Raw genomic sequence first — 23,220 nt, 5'->3', positions numbered from 1 at the left:
GGTGACGTGCAACTGAAATATGTAAACAAATTACCCCATCGAGCGCTGCCGGAGCACTCGCTAGTGGCGCTCCATGTGACAGGAAGAGCCAAGAGTGGATGGAAATAACTAATATGGTTACATAGTGATATACATTTTTCAGTGGTATTATGTGACATTATCGTGCAGACTTCCTACAAGTTACAATGTTAAGTTATTTTAATTATTGTTAACTTAAAAGCACTAAAGTTGTTATTTTATGCATTTAATTCAAATTTCCAGGGAAAATTCTTCTAATTCTATGTTTCGTCACTGGATATAATCTTGTCTCATTACTATTGCAATATAATGCCACAGCGGCTGGGATCTTGTTTCAATAGATTCACATTTCAAATTAGGAAGTCTGTCATCAGTGACATTAGCTCAGTGGAAAAGAAACATGGAAAATGTCCTTGATTTACTTACACTTATTGTAAGCACCAATTAAACATTATTCATTATCTGCTACTTATTGTTGTTAGAAACATGCGCCTAAAAAGGTATAAATATATATCTGACTGTGGTGTCTCTTAGGAGTTGCACTGTCTGAAGCTGCCTTTTTTAAGGGTATTCATGATGGAACAAGACTAATAACAATGGCGCGTTATTGAGAGCATATCTGCTAGTTCAATCATGACTTTAAAAAAAGCTTCCTACTATTGTGAATAGATGTATTGTAGAAAGACTAAAGGCTGTTTTTGATTTTTCTGACAGAACCCGCTAAAGTCACCAAACACAGGATATAGATGAGTCTCAACTTTGCAAAATTCCACTTGATGACAAAAAACAGCCACTGTTGTGCGCTACATCCTTTTCTTTCTTTTTTTTACACAAGGAGTATCATAATGTAAAAATACAAATAAAAAAAACATACGGAGAAATGTGACGCATCAACTGGAATGTCCTCTATCTGCTCCATTATTTTCTGCACTGCCACAGTTATAAAACGGTCTTTTATCAGAGATTTAAAAAAGGGAAGCTGTGTTTACATCATTATCTGTTTTGTTAAAGGTTGTTGGCCGTGGGTTTAAGCCCTGACGAGCCCCATTTCATTAATGGAACTGTTATACATGATGGTGCAAAAAGCACTGATGCTGAAGTTAGCGCTAATAAAGTACATAATAGTTCAAATCAACATGCAGTTTTGCGTGCGATGAGGGAGCATGATAGCATGCAACTGTGATCTGACAATGATTCTAATGTTCTGTTTTGAGATTTGAAAGCACAATTTGAATATCTTTAGTCTGACTCTAGTCGCACACTCATGTCTGTAGTTCTGATCCAGAGCATCTTGACTTGTGTCTGCATTGGGGTTGAACTTTAAATCGGTTTTCCCAAGGCGATAGACATTTTATATTGAAAACCACATGTTGCTGCAAACAGAAAAACAACCTCCTGTCTTTGCAACTGAAAGACAGAAACCAGTACCCTAGTCAGAAATGCAGAACTGTTATGAACTGAACTGTTATGTGAAAATAAATAACGTGTTTGACATTACCAATGAACCCTGAGTGTTTTTATCTGTCTCTGTATTTTATTTTTTTTTAATCTGCATCTGACACAGAAACGGTCAGGTCTTTAAATCATTAATTATTACTTATGTGCAATATAAAACAGACACAAACATCCCTGATAGCTCTTCACTACACACTCACTCACACATTGACAACTAACGGGCAATCCAGGCTTTAATTCACCTGACTGGCATGTGTCCACGCAGCAGATGGAGAGCACTTAAGCTGTTTGTCTCTTCTAGTCACAAAGAAAAACTCTTTGCTTTAGTGTTCACTGGAAGAGAGGCCAGGATACTGTGATGATAACATGTGGGAACTAAAGTTTATTATTAATTTGTTAATTTGCAATCAGTGTCCCGTTTTTACTTTTTAGCTGAAAGCAGTATTGCCCAGTAATTTTAAATTAAATTCCTATCAGCAAAAAGCCTAAAAACTAACTGCAGGCACACAGCGAGGCAACAGTTCTTTGCTTTTGTTGGGTTGACTTTGCAAATTTCCACTTCTATTCAAATATTTTTCCCAAAAATATTTAAGGTCAGTTCTTATAAATAATAATAATGAGAAGCTGACAAATGCTGGAGCTGAGGCCTTAATCCCAAAGCCTAATTCACAGATATTACAACCTACCATGTAACTATTCACTTCTCCATCATTTTCAGCAACACACAAGGTGCATTCAACTTTTCGGTGCTCTGTTTGAGGCCTAGTGCAATGTGACTATCAGGCTTCTAACGGCACACAACACAATGAGGTTAAAAACAACTACTGGAAATAGCACAACTGAGACAAACTGGACATATATTTTTAGTTCTCTTATCATTTCTAACAAACCTCGAAGGACACAAAACAATGTGTGTGAACTGATGGCTTGGCATCCACTAAAGAATAGCACTGGCAACAATAATGCTGGCATTTGTCTACACTGCCTACACTTAAATTAAGGCGACGGGCGGCGTAAGCTGTTTGCTCCCAACATATTGCATGCAACCTGATAGTCTTCATTTTGTACGCATATCACTCCATGTGGGTGTATCAGTTTTCAGAAGTGCTGCAAAGTGGAAAGGAGCACCGCAGGCTCTGCTGTGGGATTGTGGACACTGAAAGATGCCAGTGCGCGCTCGCCATCATTTTGTGTTGTTGACTGTTTGTCATGTGGGACTGAGCCCACATCACTTGCTTTGTTGCTGGCTGTGCTGTTATGCTGCCAGGAGGATGTTGACGTGCACTTGCATTTTATGGCTTGTGTGCCACACGAGCTCTTCGGTGAGGACATTCCCACGAAAATGTGGAGAGACAGCACTGCCTAAGTTTTGTATCCGAGTGCACTTCAAACCAATGGTAGCATTGTGTTTCAGGGTTAAAATCGGGGTTTTGGCCATTTGCTTGACATTATCGATCACAGATTATTAGCATTAATATAAGAATATTATATACGTGTTAGAAGCAACCTGCAGCAACCATATTGAATTTGGAAAACAAATTCTACCAAAGTGACTTTTGTAAATGCTCTGTGTGGGCTTTAGTGATACAGTATTGTGCTTTCAACTTGTGCACATGTGCACTCAGAGTAGCTGTGGATGAACAGTGGGCCTACTTTTGCAACAACAACAACAACAACAGCAGCAACAGACGTGGTCCTGCAGGGGGGAGACCTACCTGCTCTCTGGATATACAGGGCAACGAAGGTCTGCGAGGCATTTTACAACTGCCATAATAGCTGGTCGACGTCTCCCCCAGCGACACGCAACTGGACCTTCTCCTAGGTCTGATCACAGGGACCTTTTCCTCCGCGCTGGAAATCCCACTCGGTGCTTCCCTCGACGGGTAGTAGCGGTCAAAGCAGAGCCCCAACAGGGAGCCAGAAACCCCCGCAAAGCAGGCAAAGAGCGGTCTGAGCAGTGCGGGCAGACCGCTCAAACTTGTGAAAGAAACAAGCCACACAACGCTGGCAAAAACCAGTATGAGAACACTGTGTTTGAGTTTTAGCGTTGGGATCAGCGTGAGCAGACCCACACATCCCAACACGAATAACAACCTGCCCACCATTTGCATCTGGTGCTGGTCCTCTCCCCATTGTAAAAACCGCAAGACCAAAAAATCCCCGAGGTAACACGATGCTGGCAGTGACACCAGCCAGCATTTGGTGCTCTCCTTCTTTTTCCTCCTCAGGTAAAGTGTCAGGAAGAAGAAAGCACATCCTATGCTGAATAAAGGACTGATGGACTGGGAGAAGCCCGACAAAAAAGTCCGCAAATCCCAAAGCGAGTCACTTTGCAAGCTCCTGGAAATTAGAAAGGAGACCGCGAAAATCACAAAAGCGCCCACGTACAGGGCAGAGACCTTTAACAGTTTGGAGCTGAGAATGTCTTCGTTGCAAAACCTGCACACGCTAAACAAAAATCCCCTCTGATGGTCCTGTTTCAGGGGGGTGACGCAGCTCTTCACATAGCCGTTCCTGAAGCCTTCTGAGCTGTTTACACTTCCAGCTCCGTCGTGGTGCCTTGTTTTACTGTGCAAAACCTCTCCTTCCTCCCGTGCAGCCATGGCTCGACTGTGGCTCCTCGTATCCACGCGAAAGTCCCCCTCTCCTGCTATTCACGCCGTATTAACGCTCAACTACATGACAGCAAACGCACTCCATGGTCACTCAAACGTGCTCCAGCACTTGGACTAAAGAAAGAAGGTGAGATGTTGTTTTTACAGAAATGGGGCTCTCTGTCGCCGGCTATAGGCCACAACTCACACTGCATGGCTTATTTTTGCGATGTGGAGCGCTGAGCCCACAGACCGAACCAATCCTGAGACTTTATAACCCAATATTAGCAGCAGTGTACGATTAGACAGAAGAAGCTCATTAGAATATAATATAGCGAGGAAAACTGTTAAATTTCCATCGCAGGATGTCCCACAATGCAGTTTACTTGTTTTGTCTGCATCCCTTGTGTGCACGGGAAGTCTTTGTTAGTTCACTATTCATCTTATATGTGTGGCAAAGGCTTCATGGAAGTCTTCGCTTCATAAATAAACCCACTAACGCAGAGTTTCTTGTAGTGTTGACTCTTTCTCCTCTCTCGCTTATTATTAGATACAAATAAATGTAATTTAATTTAAATAAAATGATACTGCACGACGCCGAAATTGTTTTGGTCTTCTGGTTAAAATGTCATCGCTGCTTTTCGCAGTCGTTGGATCCATCGACTTGCACTGTGATCGTTTGGTTTGCCTGTCTTTAGCTCAATCGATTCTCGATTTTATCGATCTGATCAGGCTAAACCAAACAACAGTGAATATCACCCATTATCCACGGACGTAATGTAGACGTATACAAAATTATGCCGCTAAAACATTTAAGGGGCACTCGGACCATTTTTAACATTTATTATGTATTTATTTATTTTATTTTTTACAAATTACACAGCGTTTGTTAAAACATTTTTTTTGATCTTGAACATTTAAATCATTATGATTTATGTGTGATTTAAGTACTCCCTTAATTATTTATTTATTTATTTATTTAGCTGTGGATACATCCACTCTCAATCAAGCGTTTGCTGTGGAGGAATTTTGGCTCACTTTTATTTGTAGGATTGTTATAATTCAGCCACACTGGAGGGTTTTCAAGTATGAATGGTCTGTTTAAGGTCATGCCAAAGCATCCTGATTAGATTGGAGTCTAGACTTTGACCTAGTCACTCCTAAAGAAAAAAAAAATCCCCAAAGTGCTGGGGATCATCGAAATGTTTTTTGGGAAGTGTGAGACAAGCCTTTGTGTTCTTTTTGCTCAACAGTGGTTTTCCCCTTGGAGCTCTCCCACAGATGCCATTTTTGCACAGCCTCTTTCTTACTTTCTTACTCTGACCTTAACTGAGGCAAGCGAGGCCTGCAGTTCTTTAGATGTTGTTCTGGGTTCTTTGACATTAGTCAGTGTTCCAGACTGATATCAGAACAAGGGCAAATAATTTTTCACCATAATTTTGCACAGTAAATTTCTCCTTTACTGCATGGTGAATAAAGTCAAAACAGGTTAAAATCCTAACTGCAAATTCCAAAGTGCAGCTTATACAAGTGTACTTTATTTCACTGTATATATTTTAAATAATGTCTGATTTAAACTACAAGTGATGAAAACAGATCTATATTCATATATAGATTCTTAAAAATTACAAAAATCTGCTGAATGTAGTTTTTTAAAAATGTTATTTTAATGTTATTTTTTATGTTATTACAATTGTAAGTCTCACTAGGGACAAGGATTGCTGGTATTTATAAAAGATTAGGTCTTAAAAACCTTTCACGTTTTAATTCAACTGTTTTAGCATTTGTTACAAAACCATACTGATGGTTGTTTTTTGTAGCCAGCTTGTGAGCTTTGTTGTTTCTTTTTAGCTGATGATAGGCTTAGACATCTCTTTGAGTTAAAAATAAAATGACTTCCTGGTTCGAGCGAGCTGTGGTTAAATTACTATTACTGTGTAGAGATCACCTGCACTGAACTGCACAGAAGGCATTTCCCCATTTTCATTAATATGCCAAATGTGCAAAGAATGGCAGAAACCAAGAAATTGGCCTTTAAAAAACTCCTTTCCACTGCTAAGCATTGCTGAAGTCCCATGAATTAAACTGACAGTCTCAGGTTACCTTAATCATGCAGAAGAAAGTATGTTGACGCCATAACAGACTATTCTTAGAGCTGCTATTTCTGTCATTTTTCCACCGACACAGTAGAAAATCACATTTCATTAATAATATTAATAATGACTGCAGTTTCCTTTAGTCAGTCACAGAGCCCTTAAAGTGTTTCCCCTTAAAATGAAGGCATTTGTAATGTAGCCCTGATTGGTTACATCTTTGTCTCTGCAGCGGAGCTCAGTGGAAGGGCAAGGTGCAGACAGAGTTTGTTTAATTTAATAAACTGTGCTTTGCATGAAAATACACACAAGCAAAATGAATGAAAGTCAGCGCTTATACTGGCAACTACGATTATGTGAAATATAAGTAACAATGACCTTTTATATTCCTTCTTAAGCTAATCTGAATGGTCTGGCACAATATGACGTTACTGCCCCAAAAGTAAGCATGCCCGTTGAACAGGATATGTGTTAAATGCCAATCCTATGATTACTTATCATTTCCAAAAGGCTCATCATCCATCTGTATGAAGCAAACATGTATTTTGTTCCCTGGCTGGCAGGGCTCTTTGTGATAAGTGTACTTTGCTCTTAACTTGAGCCATAAATCTTCTTTATCAGCTTCAGTTTGAATTAGCGCAATAAACGGGTCTGTGGAAGTGGGAATTAATCAGTGTTGGGATCAATTTTGCCTACTGTGGCGTCTACAACAGATAGTTTGCAAAACAGCGTTGTGAAAGCCTGATATGACAATTTAATTCAATTCAATTATATTCATATAGTGCTAAATCACAACAATAGTTGTCTCAAGGCATTTTATAATGTAAGGTAAAGGGCTTAGAGAATACAGAGGAAACAGAGAAAACTCCAACAATCAGATGACCGCCTATGAGCAAGTGCTTTGGCAACAGTGGGAAGGAAAAACTCCCTTTTAAATGAAAGAAACCTCCAGCAGAACCAGGCTGATGGATAGGCAGCCATCTGCCATACTGGTTGGGGGTGAGGGGAGGAAGACAGCATAAAGACATGCTGTGGAAGAGAGCCAGAGATAAATAATAAGTGGTGTATAAACACATAGAACCTGACACCTCAAAAAGTAACAATAACAGTGCCACATTACTGTACATGGGAGCATTATTCTTTTACTGGGCGTTATTCTGCCATAAACCTACTGACCAAATAACTGCTGTTTAACAGACTTTTAATGGGACTTGTCTATTCACCATCTGTGCGTATAAAATCACTTTCAGTCATGGAAATTATTAATAATTAAATAATTAAGTATTCAGATTTTTAAAAATATATCCTAATAGTCTCTTTGCTTTGGTGCTGTTGGCCATTGATTGATGCATGACTGAAAAGTGATAATAATGGGTGGATGGAAGATTCTGAGGCACTCATATGATTCACTCAAGTCTCTGCCCATCCAATGTGTTACTAAAGTAAACACTAAAACCTTCCACTGGAGGGTGCTGCATACTGTTATTGTTAAGGTACTCGTGTTTTAATTCGGGGTCCATCCATACACGCATTATCTATGCCTGAGCAGCTCTTGTAGGTGTAGTGTGTACACTCAAAAAAATCTGTTGTTGGATGAACACAATTTAATCATGGCACCCTTTTTGCACACAATTTAACCAAGTACAATAAACCCTTTTCGATCATGTCAAACCAACACATTTAGCATTTGGTGGTTTAATGTAATCAGATTACGTTGGATCAACATACTATACTTACATTGATTTGAAGTGATTTATTTAAGTATGTAGAGTGAAATTTGTTTTAATTCATTCTACACAATTTAAAAAGTTTAGGAAAACAGAATTAAATTGTTGTTTCAACAACTACTTTGTTAATCAAGGCAATGATTTCACTCATTTCAACCAAATTATTTCAATTAGATTTGTTTACATTTGTTACACATTTAGAAACCCACTACTTTACAAAAAAAGTCACAATCAGATTATGATAACATTATCTTTATTAACTGGATTTAGTGGACAATATAAAAGCTTACCATTTTTGTACACCTGCAAGCATTATGCCACTTCAAAAGGTAAAACGTTAGAATACTTATTTACATAGGTAATATGTTGGAACCAAAGCTTCCACAACTAAAAACAGATGCAAAATTTGCTCAATATATCGACTGCATTTTAAAAAATTAAACTAAAAGATAAAAATACATCTCCCACTTGGCAAGTTAAAACATGTGACAAAATAGAAATGTGTGAATTTGGAAAAATAAAATAAAATAATTAGAAATAATTTGGGGGCAATACAACAACAACAAAAAATTCCATAGGTGATGAAAATCTATATTTGTTTGGTGTATCTCATTGAAATAATTATTAGTTTGACCAATTTTTATATTTCTGTATTTATTTTTTTAAAATTTTGGTTGCAGTCCTCCACAGCTAGCAATATAGTTTTGCTGTGTTTTAAAACATGCTAGCAAGCAAAATGGACACAATAATACAGTAAACTTAACAGGTGGCAGAGGTCTTAAACTTTACAGGCCCTTGATACATAAACACAACATAGTACTTCTGTCAGTACTTCTGATCCATTTTGAGCCATCTACTGTATATAAGGACAAACAAAAATCATCTGCAGTGCTGTATAAAAGGTGAATTGCCCAACAGAGAGAATCCAAAAACTTAAAAAAAAATTTAAATGAAAGAAAAAAATATAAACAACTCAAATATTAACATTATATATTGGAAATCACCATTGCACCAATGAACCATTCAAGACCTATCAGTCATTTTCAAGTGCTCTCACCCCATAAGCTTGTTTTTCAGAAACTGTACCTTTGAAGACAGCTTTTGTCCATCAAGATTTAAAAGTATCTTCTGGAGGACTTCAAAGGTGCATTTAAGTTCTGGTGGGTAGCTCAGGTTCAAACAGTATATGAGTCCAAACAACAGAGCACATGCTTGTGCAATGTTACCCAAATCAGTGTTAGCCTCCACACCCTCAATCAGGACACCAACGTCCTCTGGGTCATCTTCAGGTTCAGCACCCTCCTTCTGGATGACGTACACCCCCATCACAGTTTGCTCCATGCAGCTTTTTCCCTCGCTGTCCGTATCCTACATGAAAAAGTATAAGACAACAAAGTAAAATTTAAGAGATTGTTTAAACAACTGTTTCTATGCTGTTCATAAAATCCAAGTAGTCAAAGTAATAAACAGAAAATTACACCACTAAAGTAGTTGTTAGTAATTACTCCAATACATAAATTATAAAATACACCTCTCATGTCAAAAGAGGTGGCATAATTGACCTCTCACCGGCCCCTCCCCCGAAAGGGCCATTGTCCAATTACACATTATAGCAACCGTTACTGTGTCTGACAAACATTAACCTCAAGCAAGATGGTGAAGCAGTGTGCCCACCGATACGCCGAGAGATTGTGTCTGGAGGAGTTGTGTTCTTTCCATTCACAAAGTCAAAAACAACATGAATGGATTAAACAGTGTGTATGGCCCCACTCCCAGGTAAATGTACCGATATGAATATGAAGCATGTCTGCTTGCACATTTGGGTACCCATTGGTGCGCAGAGGAAACCATTTGTTTGTCGGACGTAGCAAGAGTAACTTAGGGGGACAGGACTCGAGAAAAGGCTAACTCAGCTGCTAAAATAAAACAGGTATAGAAGTGTTAGTACTAAACAGCTCAAAGTTCATAGACATTTCTATTTACAAATACTGATGACCATAGCAATGAAAAAACAACAGGACTTGTTTTAATCCAAGTACAGATTCAAAAGCAATATTGTCTTGATGCATGTTAAATGCATTGTATGTTTGTGTATCAAGTTTAAGTAGGCATAAATTTCTTTCCTTCCAATACCAAATTCCAGAAATTCTTTATTGCAACGCTTAATACTGTTTGGTATTCAAGACATCCTTTCCCCAATACCAGGTGTCTTGTTGCTAATCTCAAAATTTTAATTTTAATGATTTGCATTTGAGGCAACGTCACAATTTGTATGAGAATGTTACAGACAACATGCTGTCACAATGGCTCACCAAGTACTCCTTTATTAACTTCTCATAGTCTTCGTTTAGGTGGATGCACAAAGACTTCAAGATGCATGCTCGTCTGGTATGCATGTTGTCATGCTGGAGAGGAGGAGGAGATAATATGAGCCAAAACCAGTCTGTTTTTCTTAAAGCTAGGGTAATCAGTTAACTTGCATAATTATTCTTTAGGTTAGAACCTGGCATGTTGTTAAGCCGAAACAAAATTGACAACTTCATCTCCAAATAAAAGTTATTTTTGCTGCCTATGACAAAGTCTACTCAATCCTAATACAAACCTTGGAGATGGCAAGCATGAGACCTCTTATTTTCTTTCCACGTGTCCCTCCTTTGGTCAGAAAGATTTCCATTAAGCGTGGCGCGTATTGGTCAAGCTCGGCAAAGAAAGTAGATAGCAGAGGCTTTGTGGTGATTCGCAGAAACTCCTTGTCAATCTGCAATAGAGAACAAATACATTGATTAAAAACTCAACTGTATATTTCACTCACTTCACATCTAAGCTGACTAAAGCTGCTTTTAGAAGACCATGCGGACATCAGTGCTGTCTGTGTAGAACATGAATCAGTCTGTGTCAGATCCTGAATTTGAAATTTCCACTAAAGTCACAAGTAAGAGGCAAGTGGAACCAAGATCTAGGCCATTTGCTTTTTGAAGTTTGCAAAGACTGCTAAATTGCACCAGTGGTAGTTCACTCTTTGCAACACAGTACGCTGTTCTAAACAGATTTTTCAGGTTTATTTTTAGTATATTATTTGCAAGTGGTGTTTGTTCTGGGAAAGATATTGCAGACTGACCAATAATACGTTTCTTGCATTTCTCATGGCTTCTAATGGGGGCCTTTCTTAAAATGACTGGTCCCAGTAACAAAGGCGCTTGTCGACTCAGAAATCGAGAGAAAACCAACAACACACCCGGCAGAACATTATGTTATTTACACGGGTGCACATAAGTGGTCCGCATGTGCGCATTCGCTGTCAAAATAAAAGTCGCGCACCAGATAAGAAGTTGCAGCGCGCGTTTGCGTCCATATAAAACGCAGTGTTTTTGTCCTAGAGTGGGATTTTCACGGCACATTCCGCACCACATCTCTGTGCGTTCATCATTTGTTTGAAGCCAGCTCACCTCCTGCAACCACTTTTCCGAGAATACGCGCTTCTTTTGTGGTTTGGACTCCTTCTGACATTTCTTTGGAGGTGGAGGAACATCACAGTAATTGCTTAAAGGAGCTTCTTCGACATCTTTAAGAGTTCTAAACAAATGTCTGTCCTCCTCCAGAAAATCTTATGTACGCAAACACGCGTTGCAACTTCTTATCTTGTGTGCGTTTTTTATTTTGACAGCGAATGCGCACCTGCGGACCACTTATGTGCAGCCCTGGTTATTTAGCTCGTCATATTGCTTTGGTTTTCTTTCTCTCCCTCTCTTTCTTTCATTCTTTCTCCCTGTCCTATCCCCCAGTCATGTCTGTCCCGTTTGTAGCAACTGAAAATAAAATAAATTCATAATTATAATAAAGGTCAATCAAATGGACCAATATGGCAAGGCCATGATGATCCACTTGGTAAAATAAATCCGCTTGGCATCTTTCTTGGCCTTAAGACAACAATTCTGATGGCTAAAGATCCAAACGGGACACACACACAAAAAAAATAAAAAATAATAATTTGTACCTACTACTCTCCCTGATGGAACAACGCTTGCACTGCCACATACAAGTCACTGAAAGAAAAAAAGAAAAGCAGTTTTAAGGATGGTTTTATTGGCACCTTTTTTTCACTTTGATTAAATCATAAAACTATCATAAAAAATATATGATGGTAAAAGGCTTACCATGAGGAGGCACAAACAATCAGAAAAAGGGGTCAGCTTTCTTTGTGGTGTTACTATGGTAAAGAAAACAGACAAAATTATTTTATAAAAATTCCACAGTGGATTTTTTTTTTTACTTTGTTGCAAATGTATAAAAAAAATACAAATACATATAAATACCTCTTGCAATATAAAATTCACAGATAAATATCCAATCTGTTGCCATATGTAATAGCAGTGTTTCACACTATGCAATAAAGATGCTGGTAGTTGCGGTAAAGGTCCGACAGGCAATTTTCATAACTATCCACCATTGCCTTTTCCTCTGACCTCGTGTTTATGCTCTTTTTCCCATGCACTAGCGTTCAAGTCAATTCGAAGGATGCAGCCCCTGAATTTGAACACAGCTAATATTTAGCAACTCGCGCATGCTAGTTTAACTTGCATTACTGCCAGAGGCCGAATGCTTAAAATAAAAGGAGAGAGAAAGAAAGAAAGAAAAAATGCAAATGATAATAAAAGAAGTGAACAAAGACCATGTCTTGCAATAACCGTCATTTAAAACCAAGGTGAATGCTAACAGAGCTAGGCAGAAGTTCAATGAGACAACCATACTAGCTTTAGCTAACTTCATTTACTTTGAAAGTGAATTAGAAACGTGTTAAATATTGAATTAAACATATCAATAACCGCTAAAAACTCTATAAGACTAACTGCAAAAACGGGTAAAAAAAAAAAAGAAAAACAATGAAGTGGAAATGCTAATAATAGTATAAATATACCCAGAGCGGATTAGAAATCAGGTATTAGACAGTACCGATTGGCACCGTCTAATACCAGATTTTCACTGTATTTGCTCCACTCCCGCTGTCTAATGACAACTTACACATTTGGAATTAAAAACATTGTTAAACAATTAACGGACAGAACAACTTCGTTTGACTAAGATATTTTGAGTTATTTATTACTTACCTGTATTGTGGAAGATTCCGCAGAGGGAAATGGCAGTCCACTGAACACATATAACTTTCTCCGCTTTCCCGCCTCTTCACTTCTGGGAAGTTTGAGCATGCGCACTAGGCATCGGTTTTAGAGTTGTTGATTTAAAATAATTATATTTAATTGAACTGAAGAATGCAAATCTAGTTCATTAAACTTTTTGTTATTTTATGTTAAACCAACAACTGATAATGATTTAAAAACCTAGTCTCAATATGTTCATGTTAAATAGACAAATGTCGTTTGAATTAATCAAACAACTGCCTTAGTTGACTTTTTTGAGTGTAGGTGGTTTATCAAGGTGAGATTAGGCAGACTTCAGCAGGTGGGTATTACTATTAAAAAACACATATGTTTTTGAAAGGAGACCTGTAGATACCCAAAGTCTCAATTAGCATGTCTATCAAAGCCATCATCATCACTTTTTCTTTTTTTTCTTTTTTCTTTTTAACCAAATTTTTAGTTAGCTTTCCAAGTTGACAAAATAATTGTAATTTAAAAAAAAAAACTAAACTATAGTTTTCATTTTTTTAAATTCGTTGACAAATCTACTGTCAAAAAATATTTATCCCCAAAATGCTAACTTTAATAATTTGATTTTAAGTATGTGTTCCGCGTAATTTCTTACATAACTGTAAAATGTAAAATGTAAAATTTAATGGAATATGGTCTAATTAAATGTACTTGATTGGTATGCATTCAGTTTATACCCATTACTTTTTTCTTAATGATTCATTATTTGGATACATAAACTGTTGATTTTATATATTTCATTTGCATTTCACTCAACATTATTGCTTCATGTTTATGAGGGCAAGAATTATTTATTCATTGTGTTGTTTTAGTTTAATTTTAGTTAACTATAATGCCTTACTTACTTACAAAACAGCTTAAAAAAGTAAACGTATCTCAACCATAGAAACAAGGTGACAGACAACATACATAACAATATATTCATTTAAAGTTGGCAGTATAAGATTAACGGCCTTTCTCGTGTTATTGTTAAGCAGAAAGAGAGGACCAGCTTGTTAGATTTTCTTTTTGTTTACTGATTGATTTTATTTTATTTTATTTTATTTTATTTTATTTTATTTTATTTTATTTTATTTTATTTTATTTTATTTTTTCATTTTTTTGCGTTTGTGTTGCACAGGCGTTCGGTTTGAGCCTTGTGGCGCACGGTAGCAGTGATGTGGCTCTCGGTAAAGTAATCTTCCACGTCACTAGGAAGTAGTGCAGAGCCGAGGGAGTGAGAGCTCGCCTGCGGGAGCTTTTGAGAAATTTTACAGATGTAAATATCTCAAACTGCACATCGAAGGTCACCTGGGAGGATAATAGTCCTGCAGATAGGTAGGTTTTGGGACTTATTTTTAACCAACATGAGTGACATTTGTTTCGCTGTCTGGTGGTAACTCATAAGCTCGTTAGCTAACGTTACTGTCCTCCATTTCATTGCTAACCGAAGCAAAAGCTAAACTCCTGTCAGCTAATTCTTGATAGTCAGCAGTTGGTTCTGTGTTTTAACCTAGAAAAACCAGCTTTGGGGACAACTAACTAATAAAAATGAGCAAAACCTTGCTATTTTAGCATTTTTGTCTTTACGCATGTAACGCCATTTAACCTGTTAGAAAGCTTATTAGCTGCGTGTCACTATTTTTTGACTTGTTAGCTTATGCTGTTTTGTGATGAAGGCAACCAAGATTTTCCGTAAAAAGCAGCTGAAAACTTTGATCTGACTTTAATTTTGAGAAGTAATTGTCGTTTTCAGGTTTAATCCAGACGTAGACTGAACACCAATCACCTGGTTCTCCAGGTTTCAGCTAGTAGTATGTTTTGCAATTCAGTTGTAGCTCTATAGCTAAATTCTAAAGCAACAGAAGTTAGCACAAAGTGCTTTACTGACACACTCATTTGTAATACAGGTCTCCTAGAACCCAACTAAAAACATGGAACTCACAAAAACAGACGGCAAAATAAAACTGCAGTTAAGGAGAAGCGAGAAACTAAGAATAAAAACATAATTAGATTTCAATATTGGTAAAAACATCCACACACGCACAAAAAGCAATGGAAAACATTTGCAATACGTTTGGCCAAATCATGATGAACTCTACTAAAAGCAGCTGAAATTGGGTATACCTTAGAGGTTCTTGTCCGGGAAGCCAGACTGCTTCATCGACTAGGGGCAATAACGATGGTCCAGTCACCTTAAGTTTTTAGGTGAGAAGATGGCACTTTGAGCAGTTGTTGGGAGGATGACCTCAATGACTTGAAGGCAAAATATCACAGATTTAAAAGATTTCGATATATAGTGCAACCAAATCCACAGAGGGCCTTAAGAATGTGTAATATAAGTTTAACATTTATCCAAAACTGTACCCAGTGCAGCTGAGCTATTAAGGGAGTGGACTGATGTGCTGTAGTTTCTGAATATCTACAAGAGAAATTCTAGGACAAATTTATCCTACCACAGATTACCAGGGAAATGCTATTTGGAAACAGAAAAAAATGTGTACAAAAAGGCAACAACTTGATCTGACTAACTCAAACTACCACAGCTTTTATTTCAGATATAGATCAATTATAAGTATAGGACTTTATCAAATTGTGTGTATAAAATCTATGTGCTTTTATCTTGTGTGGAAACATGTTGATGATCATAGTTAGCATAAACAAAGAGGAAGAACTGGCAAACGTATTCCATGAGATTAGATTAGTTTTGACTTCACTGAGATTTTTTCACCAGTGTAAATGTTTTCTCCATCACTGACGAAATCTGTTCTTTTTCTGTTTTCATAGGTATTATCCAGTGAGCAACATACATTTGGATTCTTCTAATCTGATACAAGCACAGCAGCAAAATGACGGCTGCAGAGAACGTTTGTTACACTCTGATCAATGTTGCCTCAGACTCAGAGCCCCCTTCTGAAGTCAGCCTAAAGGCAGATCTAGGTAACCATTTGCTGTAAAGTTTAATAACTTACCTCAATATACAGTACAAAGGGAAAAATAGCCTTTCTCCACTTTTTTCTACATCTTAATGCATTTGTGATGTATGAGTGTTATTTTTATAGGCCATTATATAATGTCTGGTTTAGGGGAAAAACAGTTCAAATCTTTTTTTATAGATTAATTTTGATTCAAAGAAGCATTGTTGATGTATGACATCAAGCTTTGATCAGGATTGGTTTAACTTTTTTTGCATTAACGTGCAAATAAGTCAGTGTCCTTTGGGGGGTAAAACCTCACAACGTCCTTTGAGAGTTTTTGGTGAAGTTTAGTATCAGATGAATTTAATTCGATGAAGACTAGTTTAAATAATAACTGATTGCTATGCTAAATATAATAATCTTTCTTTAGAAAAGGGAGAGATCAAGGCCAAAACTGAAGCCTTGAAGAAGGTCATCATCATGATCCTGAATGGCGAGAAGTTGCCGGGACTGCTGATGACTATAATCCGTTTTGTGCTGCCGCTTCAAGACCACACCATCAAGAAGCTGCTGCTGGTTTTCTGGGAGATTGTTCCCAAAACAACTCCTGATGGCAAACTCCTTCAGGAGATGATCCTGGTCTGTGATGCCTACAGGAAGGTAATCTAAGTGATATACTATCAGCTGCTATAAACAGTGCATTTTTAAATATACACATCAGGTTACACTATTTATTACTGCATAACTATAGCAATGGGGGAAAACTAAAGGTTAAAAAAAATCAGTTCAGCAATTCTAATTTTAAATATTTCTTCTATTTCAGGACCTGCAGCATCCCAATGAGTTCATCCGTGGCTCCACTCTGCGTTTCCTGTGCAAGCTGAAGGAGTCTGAGTTGCTTGAGCCTCTCATGCCAGCGATCCGGGCCTGCCTGGAGCACCGCCACAGTTATGTGCGCCGTAACGCTGTCCTGGCCATTTACACAATCTACAGGTACTAGCTGCTAAATATTATAACGTATAAATTTTGAACTGTATTCATCATGAACAACAACCAGCTCTGTTTGTTTTGTAGGAACTTTGAACATCTCATCCCAGATGCTCCAGAGCTGATCCATGATTTCCTGGTCAATGAGAAAGATGCCAGCTGTAAGAGAAATGCTTTCATGATGCTGATTCATGCAGACCAGGTCTGTAGCATATTGTCTGTTCTTTTCTTACTGTTTCTACTTTTACTTTTAGTCATACAGTAAATATGCCAAAGGTCTATCTCACACCTTGTCATTCATGCATTTATATGTTGCAGGATCGAGCTCTGGACTACCTCAGCACATGTATTGACCAAGTTCACACTTTTGGAGACATCCTCCAGCTGGTTATTGTGGAGCTGATTTACAAAGTGAGTCACAGCTTGTGGTGGTCATATCTAAACCTTTTAGCACAATGGATGATTTCACATCCAAGTTCTTGTTGTTTTTCTTTTTTCCCCTCTGTTAGGTTTGCCATGCTAACCCTTCTGAGCGTGCCCGTTTTATCCGTTGCATTTACAACCTGCTGCAGTCTTCCAGCCCGGCGGTTAAGTATGAGGCTGCTGGCACCCTTGTAACACTCTCCAGCGCTCCCACAGCCATTAAGGTACGTCATCAGTGTTTCAGTGGTTGTGTGTATGTCTTGTATCATTTATACAGTGCTTTATACATTGTATTACGTTTAGATAGATTGGTATCTTTGCTTTATTAAAGCCTGTATGCATTCTGTGCTTTGTTGGACTCTAGGCTGCTGCCCAGTGCTACATTGATTTGATCATCAAGGAGAGTGACAATAATGTGAAACTGATCGTTCTTGATCGTCTCATCGAACTGAAGGAGCATCCCACTCATGAGCGTGTGCTCCAGGTACGTCTCATAATGGCTTTTATTAGTTTTTCTAGCACTTAACAAATAAAGTTGTTAGTGGCTCTTTCACTACAGAAACCATAAAAGGAAAGGAATGGTACCCAAAAGAAGTCTTTTTGAGATCATAAAATTTATTAGAAAATATACAAAAATTGTTATGTGTCAGTACCAACTGTGTTAAAAATTGGGTCTCACTAATACGTTTTCATTCAGGACCTTGTGATGGACATCCTGCGTGTTCTAAGCACTCCTGACCTGGAAGTCAGAAAGAAGACCTTACAGCTGGCGCTGGACCTTGTTTCATCCCGTAATGTAGAAGAGGTCTGTTGACATTTGCAGCTTTTGTGTATTTTTGTTGTTGCTTTTTTTGTTTTTGCATTGACACCTAGAAAAACTGGAATACAGTGTTAAAGTAGTGACTTCTGTCTGGCTGCTAGTTGGTGATTGTTTTGAAGAAAGAGGTGATCAAAACAAACAACGTAACAGAGCATGAAGACACTGATAAGTACAGGCAGCTCTTGGTGCGCACCCTCCACTCGTGTAGCGTGCGTTTTCCTGACATGGCAGCCAATGTCATACCTGTGGTGAGTTTCCTCTTATTTCCTTTTAAGATTCTCGTGATATCTTTAGATTTCTAAATATACATTTTTATCATAAATGGTCTTTAAAATAAAACATTTTCTATATGTTGATGTTTTACAGCTGATGGAATTCTTGAGTGACACTAATGAGGCAGCTGCTGCCGATGTGCTGGAGTTTGTGCGGGAAGCCATTCAGAGGTTTGACAACTTGAGACCCCTGATCATCGAGAAGATGCTGGAAGTCTTTCATGCCATCAGAACTGTCAAGTAAGTAATCCTGATGAGTCTAAAGAGCAGATGAAAGTCAATTCGTGGTTAAGAAACCATTGTATAGGCTGTGCTTGCTAAAGGGAAGTCACTACTTACTCTTTGATTGTGTAGCACTGTGATTGTTTATAAAGTTCATCACAATTGTCCTGTTTCAGGATTTACAGGGGGGCACTGTGGATCTTAGGAGAATACTGCAGCACCAAGGAAGACATCCAGAGTGTGATGACAGAAGTTCGCAGGTCCTTGGGAGAGGTATGTTTGTTCATTGTTGTCAGAATTACAAGTAACGCACGCTATTTTGATTAAAACGTTTATAATTGTCTCTCCCCGGGACAGATCCCAATTGTGGAGAATGAGATTAAGAAGGAGACCGGTGAGGTGAAGCCAGAAGATGAAGTGAGCGCAGCTCCAGCTCAGAAACTTGTGACAGAAATGGGCACTTATGTGACACAGAGTGCCCTCAGCTCCTCCAGGCCTTCAAAGAAGGAGGAAGACAGGTAAACACTGGACATCATGGAGGAAAAGCATTTTGCTAACACTGTATACCCTTCATTGTGCTGAATTTTCCATCCACCTCGCTCATTAAGAATTTGTTGTTCCAGACCTCCACTCAGAGGCTTCCTAATGGATGGAGACTTCTATGTGGCAGCTTCTTTGGCCACAACGCTGACCAAAGTGGCTTTGCGCTATGTTGCTCTTGTTCAAGATAAAAAGAAGCAAAATGTAAGTTATTCTTCCTTCATTTCAATAAAAGCACTTTTAATAATTTGCCCTACCTTTGCTTCTTCTGACCCCTGCTGTCTTGGTGCCCCCCCTTGCAGTCTTTTGTTGCAGAGGCCATGTTGATCATGGTCACTGTGCTGCACCTGGGTAAGTGCTCTCTGCCCAAGAAGCCAATTACAGACGACGATGTGGATCGCATCTCACTGTGCCTGAAGGTCCTGTCAGAGTGTTCACCACTTATGAATGACATTTTCAACAAGGAGTGTCGCAGATCCCTGTCACACATGCTGGCTGTCAGGCTGGAGGAAGAGAAGCTGTCACAGAAGGTAATGAAAGTTGACCTAAAACTCACCAACCTCGTTACACAGAAAATGAGCAAATTATTGGTGCCAAATTTAATACGAAACCTGTGATATGTTTATAAGCCAACTTTTGTTTTCAAGAGCCTGCACCCTGATAGGTCTAAGGAGGAGTGTAGTAATATCACACCCCTAGATGATCATTTAAACCTGATGTGTATACACATAAGACTTTTGGGACTGATGGAAAACTTTTTTTTTTATAGTGCACCAGTTTCTCTTGACAGCAGCATTGTCTCTGTCTTTCCAGTTTCTCTTAGTTCTGCACAATAACATCTGTTTTTATTCTCTTTCTGTTGAACAACTGTTTCTTATGTCTTTTTTGTAACTTGCTATGCTGTGTTATTTTCACTATACTAGACTACATTATAGATACTTTTGTTGTTGTTCCATTGGGGTTGTTATTTCCTCCAAAAATAACCACATGTGTTTCTTCTTCTGACTACAGAAAGAGTCTGAGAAACGCAATGTAACGGTCCAGGCCGACGATCCAATATCCTTCATGCAGCTCACGGCCAAAAATGAGATGACTTCCAAGGAGGACCAGTTCCAGCTCAGCCTGCTGGCTGCTATGGGCAACACTCAGAGGAAGGAGGCCGCCGATCCTCTGGCATCGAAACTCAACAAGGTGCACCATACTTAACCCCTAAAAGCCTTTCCATAAAAGGAAACTGGAAATTAATGTGAGAGATAATGTTGGAGTAGTGCTTTTGAACAGAAAAAGAGGGAAAGGGACTGATTATTGCTGTTTGCGTGCATTTCAAGTTTACGGCTTAGTCTAACTTATTTACTGTTCATATTATTTCATATTATTGGCAACATGGCAGCAACCGCTGCTGAAGCCCTTCTTGTGCACATGCTTTGCTTTTAATAGGTTATTAAAAGATAATAAACTAGTGTTTAGGGAGTGCTTGTACTAGGTTGTTTATTAATCATTAAATGAATGCATTTTGTCCAACTTAGGTGACCCAGCTGACGGGCTTCTCAGATCCAGTCTATGCTGAAGCCTACGTTCATGTGAACCAGTATGACATTGTGCTGGATGTGCTGGTGGTCAATCAGACCAGTGATACTCTTCAGAACTGCACACTTGAGCTGGCCACTTTAGGTTAGTGTAGTTTTTTCAACTTCTGTGAAAATATGTTTTTTTTCTCTCATTTAGGCTGTACACATTTGGGTTTCTACTATAATGTAATTCAACTTTCTGTCCTGCAGGCGATCTTAAGTTGGTTGAGAAGCCTTCACCTTTAACTCTGGCACCTCATGATTTTGCTAACATCAAGGCCAATGTGAAGGTGGCATCAACAGAGAATGGCATTATATTTGGAAACATCGGTAAAAGAATTTTTGACTATTTTTAGCATCACATCTCAAGTCACACCTTTTTTTCTTTCTTTTTTTTCTCTAAATGCATTTTTTAAATTAATTGTGGGGATGTCTGGATTCTTCTTTTCAGTCTACGATGTGTCAGGAGCTGCTAGCGACAGAAACTGCGTTGTCCTCAGCGACATCCATATTGACATCATGGACTACATCCAGCCAGCCTCCTGCACTGATGCAGAATTCAGACAGATGTGGGCAGAGTTTGAGTGGGAAAACAAGGTAAACTTAAGGGGTTAAAACACATTCCTGAAAGCTGACTCGTTTTGCAAAAAGTGGGACATGTTAAAAGTTCTCTCTCTCTCTCTCTCTCTCTCTCTCTCTCTCTCTCTCTCTCTCTCTCTCTCTCTCTCTCTCTCTCTCTCTCTCTTTTTTTTTTAAATGGGTTTAGTTGATGCACATTCAACTAACATTGAGCACTGATTGTCCTTTCTTTATTGTAGGTGACAGTGAACACCAACATCACTGAGCTGAACGAGTATCTCCAGCATATCCTCAAGTCCACCAACATGAAGTGTTTGACTCCTGAAAAGGTTGGTATGAGAACATTTTGTAAACCACAGACTAAGGAAAGTAAACAACCTTTTAAATCTTGGCAGCTTTCCCAAATACAAATAACAAGGGTAATTAAAATTTTTGGCACCAGTGCACATCGGAAAGAATCATTAGCGGCCGTATAGCAGGATAGTTTCTTGTGCTGACTATATAAAGAATATATGTAAACATAAGACATGCCAGTGCTTCCTTATAAGATGAATGTGCAGATACTGTGATGTTGTTTGTTGTTCTTAACCAACGTTCTTCTCTCATAAACAAGGCTCTGTCTGGCTTCTGTGGCTTCATGGCGGCCAACCTTTATGCTCGTTCTATCTTTGGAGAAGATGCCCTGGCTAATGTCAGCATTGAGAAGCCTTTCCACCTGGGGCCCGATGCACCTGTCAATGGACACATACGCATTAGAGCTAAAAGTCAGGTAGGTCACAGCTGCCACACCATGAACTCTTAAGAATCTGAGAGGTAAAGGCTAGGTGGACTTTATTTCCCCTCAGTAAAGCAATGCATCCATTTGTAAAAATATCACATGACTGATTTGATTTGAAATAATTGATCAGTTCTGCAAGTATTTGCACAGTGACACAGTTTTTGCCTCTCTAAAGTACCCCAAGTGTGGACTTTCATCCTTAAATGCACGCAGTTAACAAAAAATTTGCATTTATTAATCTCCAAATGCTGATGGATTTCACTGTATTTTAAATATGCTAATATGTAGCATGTGTCGCAGCTAACCCTCTTTCCTTTGTTCCACAGGGGATGGCCCTGAGTCTGGGTGACAAGATCAACCTCTCCCAAAAAAAGGCAAATGTCTGAAACAGCTGCTGTTCTGTGTCACCTAACTTACTGTTTGATCATCGTCATAGCAGATATGAACTATTATATGGTCAGTTACTTCTGTGCTCTATATTTTTTAACATCACCTCTTTCTGAAAACTACATCTCAGCAATGTGCTTTCGCTGTCCTGTTTCATTTTCAATAAATGTATTGAAATAATGTCCAAAAGATGCTCTGTGGTGTTTTCATTGAGTTAAGAGCCTTTTTTTCTTATTAAAACCTCATTATTTTTATTTATTTATTTATTTATTTTTTTCAAAATAGTGCAATTTACAAATGAAACTTAAGACAGTATATGCAAAAGATAGGGAATTCCAGTTCAATTCAGTAAGAAAAGGGTAAAAAAATTCTCTAGTACCTCCCAGAACCACTAAGGTTCATATTGAATTTGATATTCTTAAAGGCATAAGACGGAAAAACATCCAAACTAAAACAATGATCTTTAAATAAGTGTGTACCCTTTTTATAGGGTCAGTATAAGGCTTCCTGGGGTGACTGTTGATGAGATTTGGTGCTTTATAAATAAAATTGAATTGAATTTTGGAGATGGCAGGGAGGAGCAGTGGTTAGTAATAGGTTTGAATCAGCTGGCTGGAGCCTTTCATTGTAAAGATTCTAAATTGGGCATAGGTGTGAGTGTGACCGGTTGTCTGCTTGTCCCTGTGTTATCCCTG

At 38.4% G+C, this 23,220-nt stretch overlaps 3 protein-coding genes across 4 annotated transcripts in view; 1 reads left to right on the top strand and 2 right to left on the bottom strand.

Moving 5' to 3' along the window:
- Positions 1 to 4,242, bottom strand: part of pde3b (phosphodiesterase 3B) — a 47,805-nt gene extending 43,563 nt beyond the window's left edge. Inside the window, exon 1 of one of the 2 annotated variants that reach the window (XM_086288081.1) lies at positions 3,189 to 4,242. In XM_086288081.1, the coding sequence (XP_086144207.1) occupies positions 3,189 to 4,076 (888 nt within the window). In that variant the 5' untranslated portion in view covers positions 4,077 to 4,242. The remainder of the gene's footprint in view (positions 1 to 3,188) is intronic. The other variant, XM_086288072.1, reaches the window with a different exon arrangement.
- A 3,795-nt stretch (positions 4,243 to 8,037) lies between these two features.
- LOC147339049 (uncharacterized) lies at positions 8,038 to 10,639 on the bottom strand. The gene is made up of 3 exons (XM_086298919.1): positions 10,490 to 10,639; positions 10,200 to 10,292; positions 8,038 to 9,255 (listed from the first exon to the last, which is right to left on the bottom strand). The coding sequence occupies exons 1-3, from the start codon at positions 10,559 to 10,561 to the stop codon at positions 8,941 to 8,943; spliced, it is 480 nt and encodes a 159-aa protein (XP_086155045.1). The 5' UTR covers positions 10,562 to 10,639; the 3' UTR covers positions 8,038 to 8,940.
- Positions 10,640 to 14,215: 3,576 nt separating this feature from the next.
- Positions 14,216 to 22,708, top strand: copb1 (COPI coat complex subunit beta 1). The gene is made up of 22 exons (XM_086288060.1): positions 14,216 to 14,369; positions 15,819 to 15,971; positions 16,380 to 16,609; positions 16,773 to 16,942; positions 17,024 to 17,138; positions 17,255 to 17,347; positions 17,446 to 17,583; positions 17,724 to 17,843; positions 18,057 to 18,164; positions 18,281 to 18,427; positions 18,546 to 18,691; positions 18,850 to 18,946; positions 19,031 to 19,191; positions 19,297 to 19,417; positions 19,516 to 19,743; positions 20,225 to 20,404; positions 20,740 to 20,884; positions 20,992 to 21,111; positions 21,233 to 21,378; positions 21,600 to 21,689; positions 21,974 to 22,129; positions 22,465 to 22,708. Exons 2-22 carry the CDS (start codon positions 15,881 to 15,883, stop codon positions 22,522 to 22,524), a joined length of 2,862 nt encoding a protein of 953 aa, XP_086144186.1. The 5' UTR covers positions 14,216 to 14,369; positions 15,819 to 15,880; the 3' UTR covers positions 22,525 to 22,708.
- The last annotated feature ends 512 nt before the right edge of the window (positions 22,709 to 23,220 follow it).

This window comes from Aulonocara sp. 'chitande type north' Nkhata Bay, linkage group LG1 (assembly GCF_057382095.1).
Source record: "Aulonocara sp. 'chitande type north' Nkhata Bay isolate Kocher_YH1m ecotype deep benthic linkage group LG1, A_spYH_male_GT1.1, whole genome shotgun sequence".
Classification (NCBI taxonomy): Eukaryota; Metazoa; Chordata; class Actinopteri; order Cichliformes; family Cichlidae; genus Aulonocara; species Aulonocara sp. 'chitande type north' Nkhata Bay.
The sequence above is the reverse complement of the archived record's forward strand: the minus strand, read 5'-3'. Positions and strand labels throughout refer to the sequence as shown.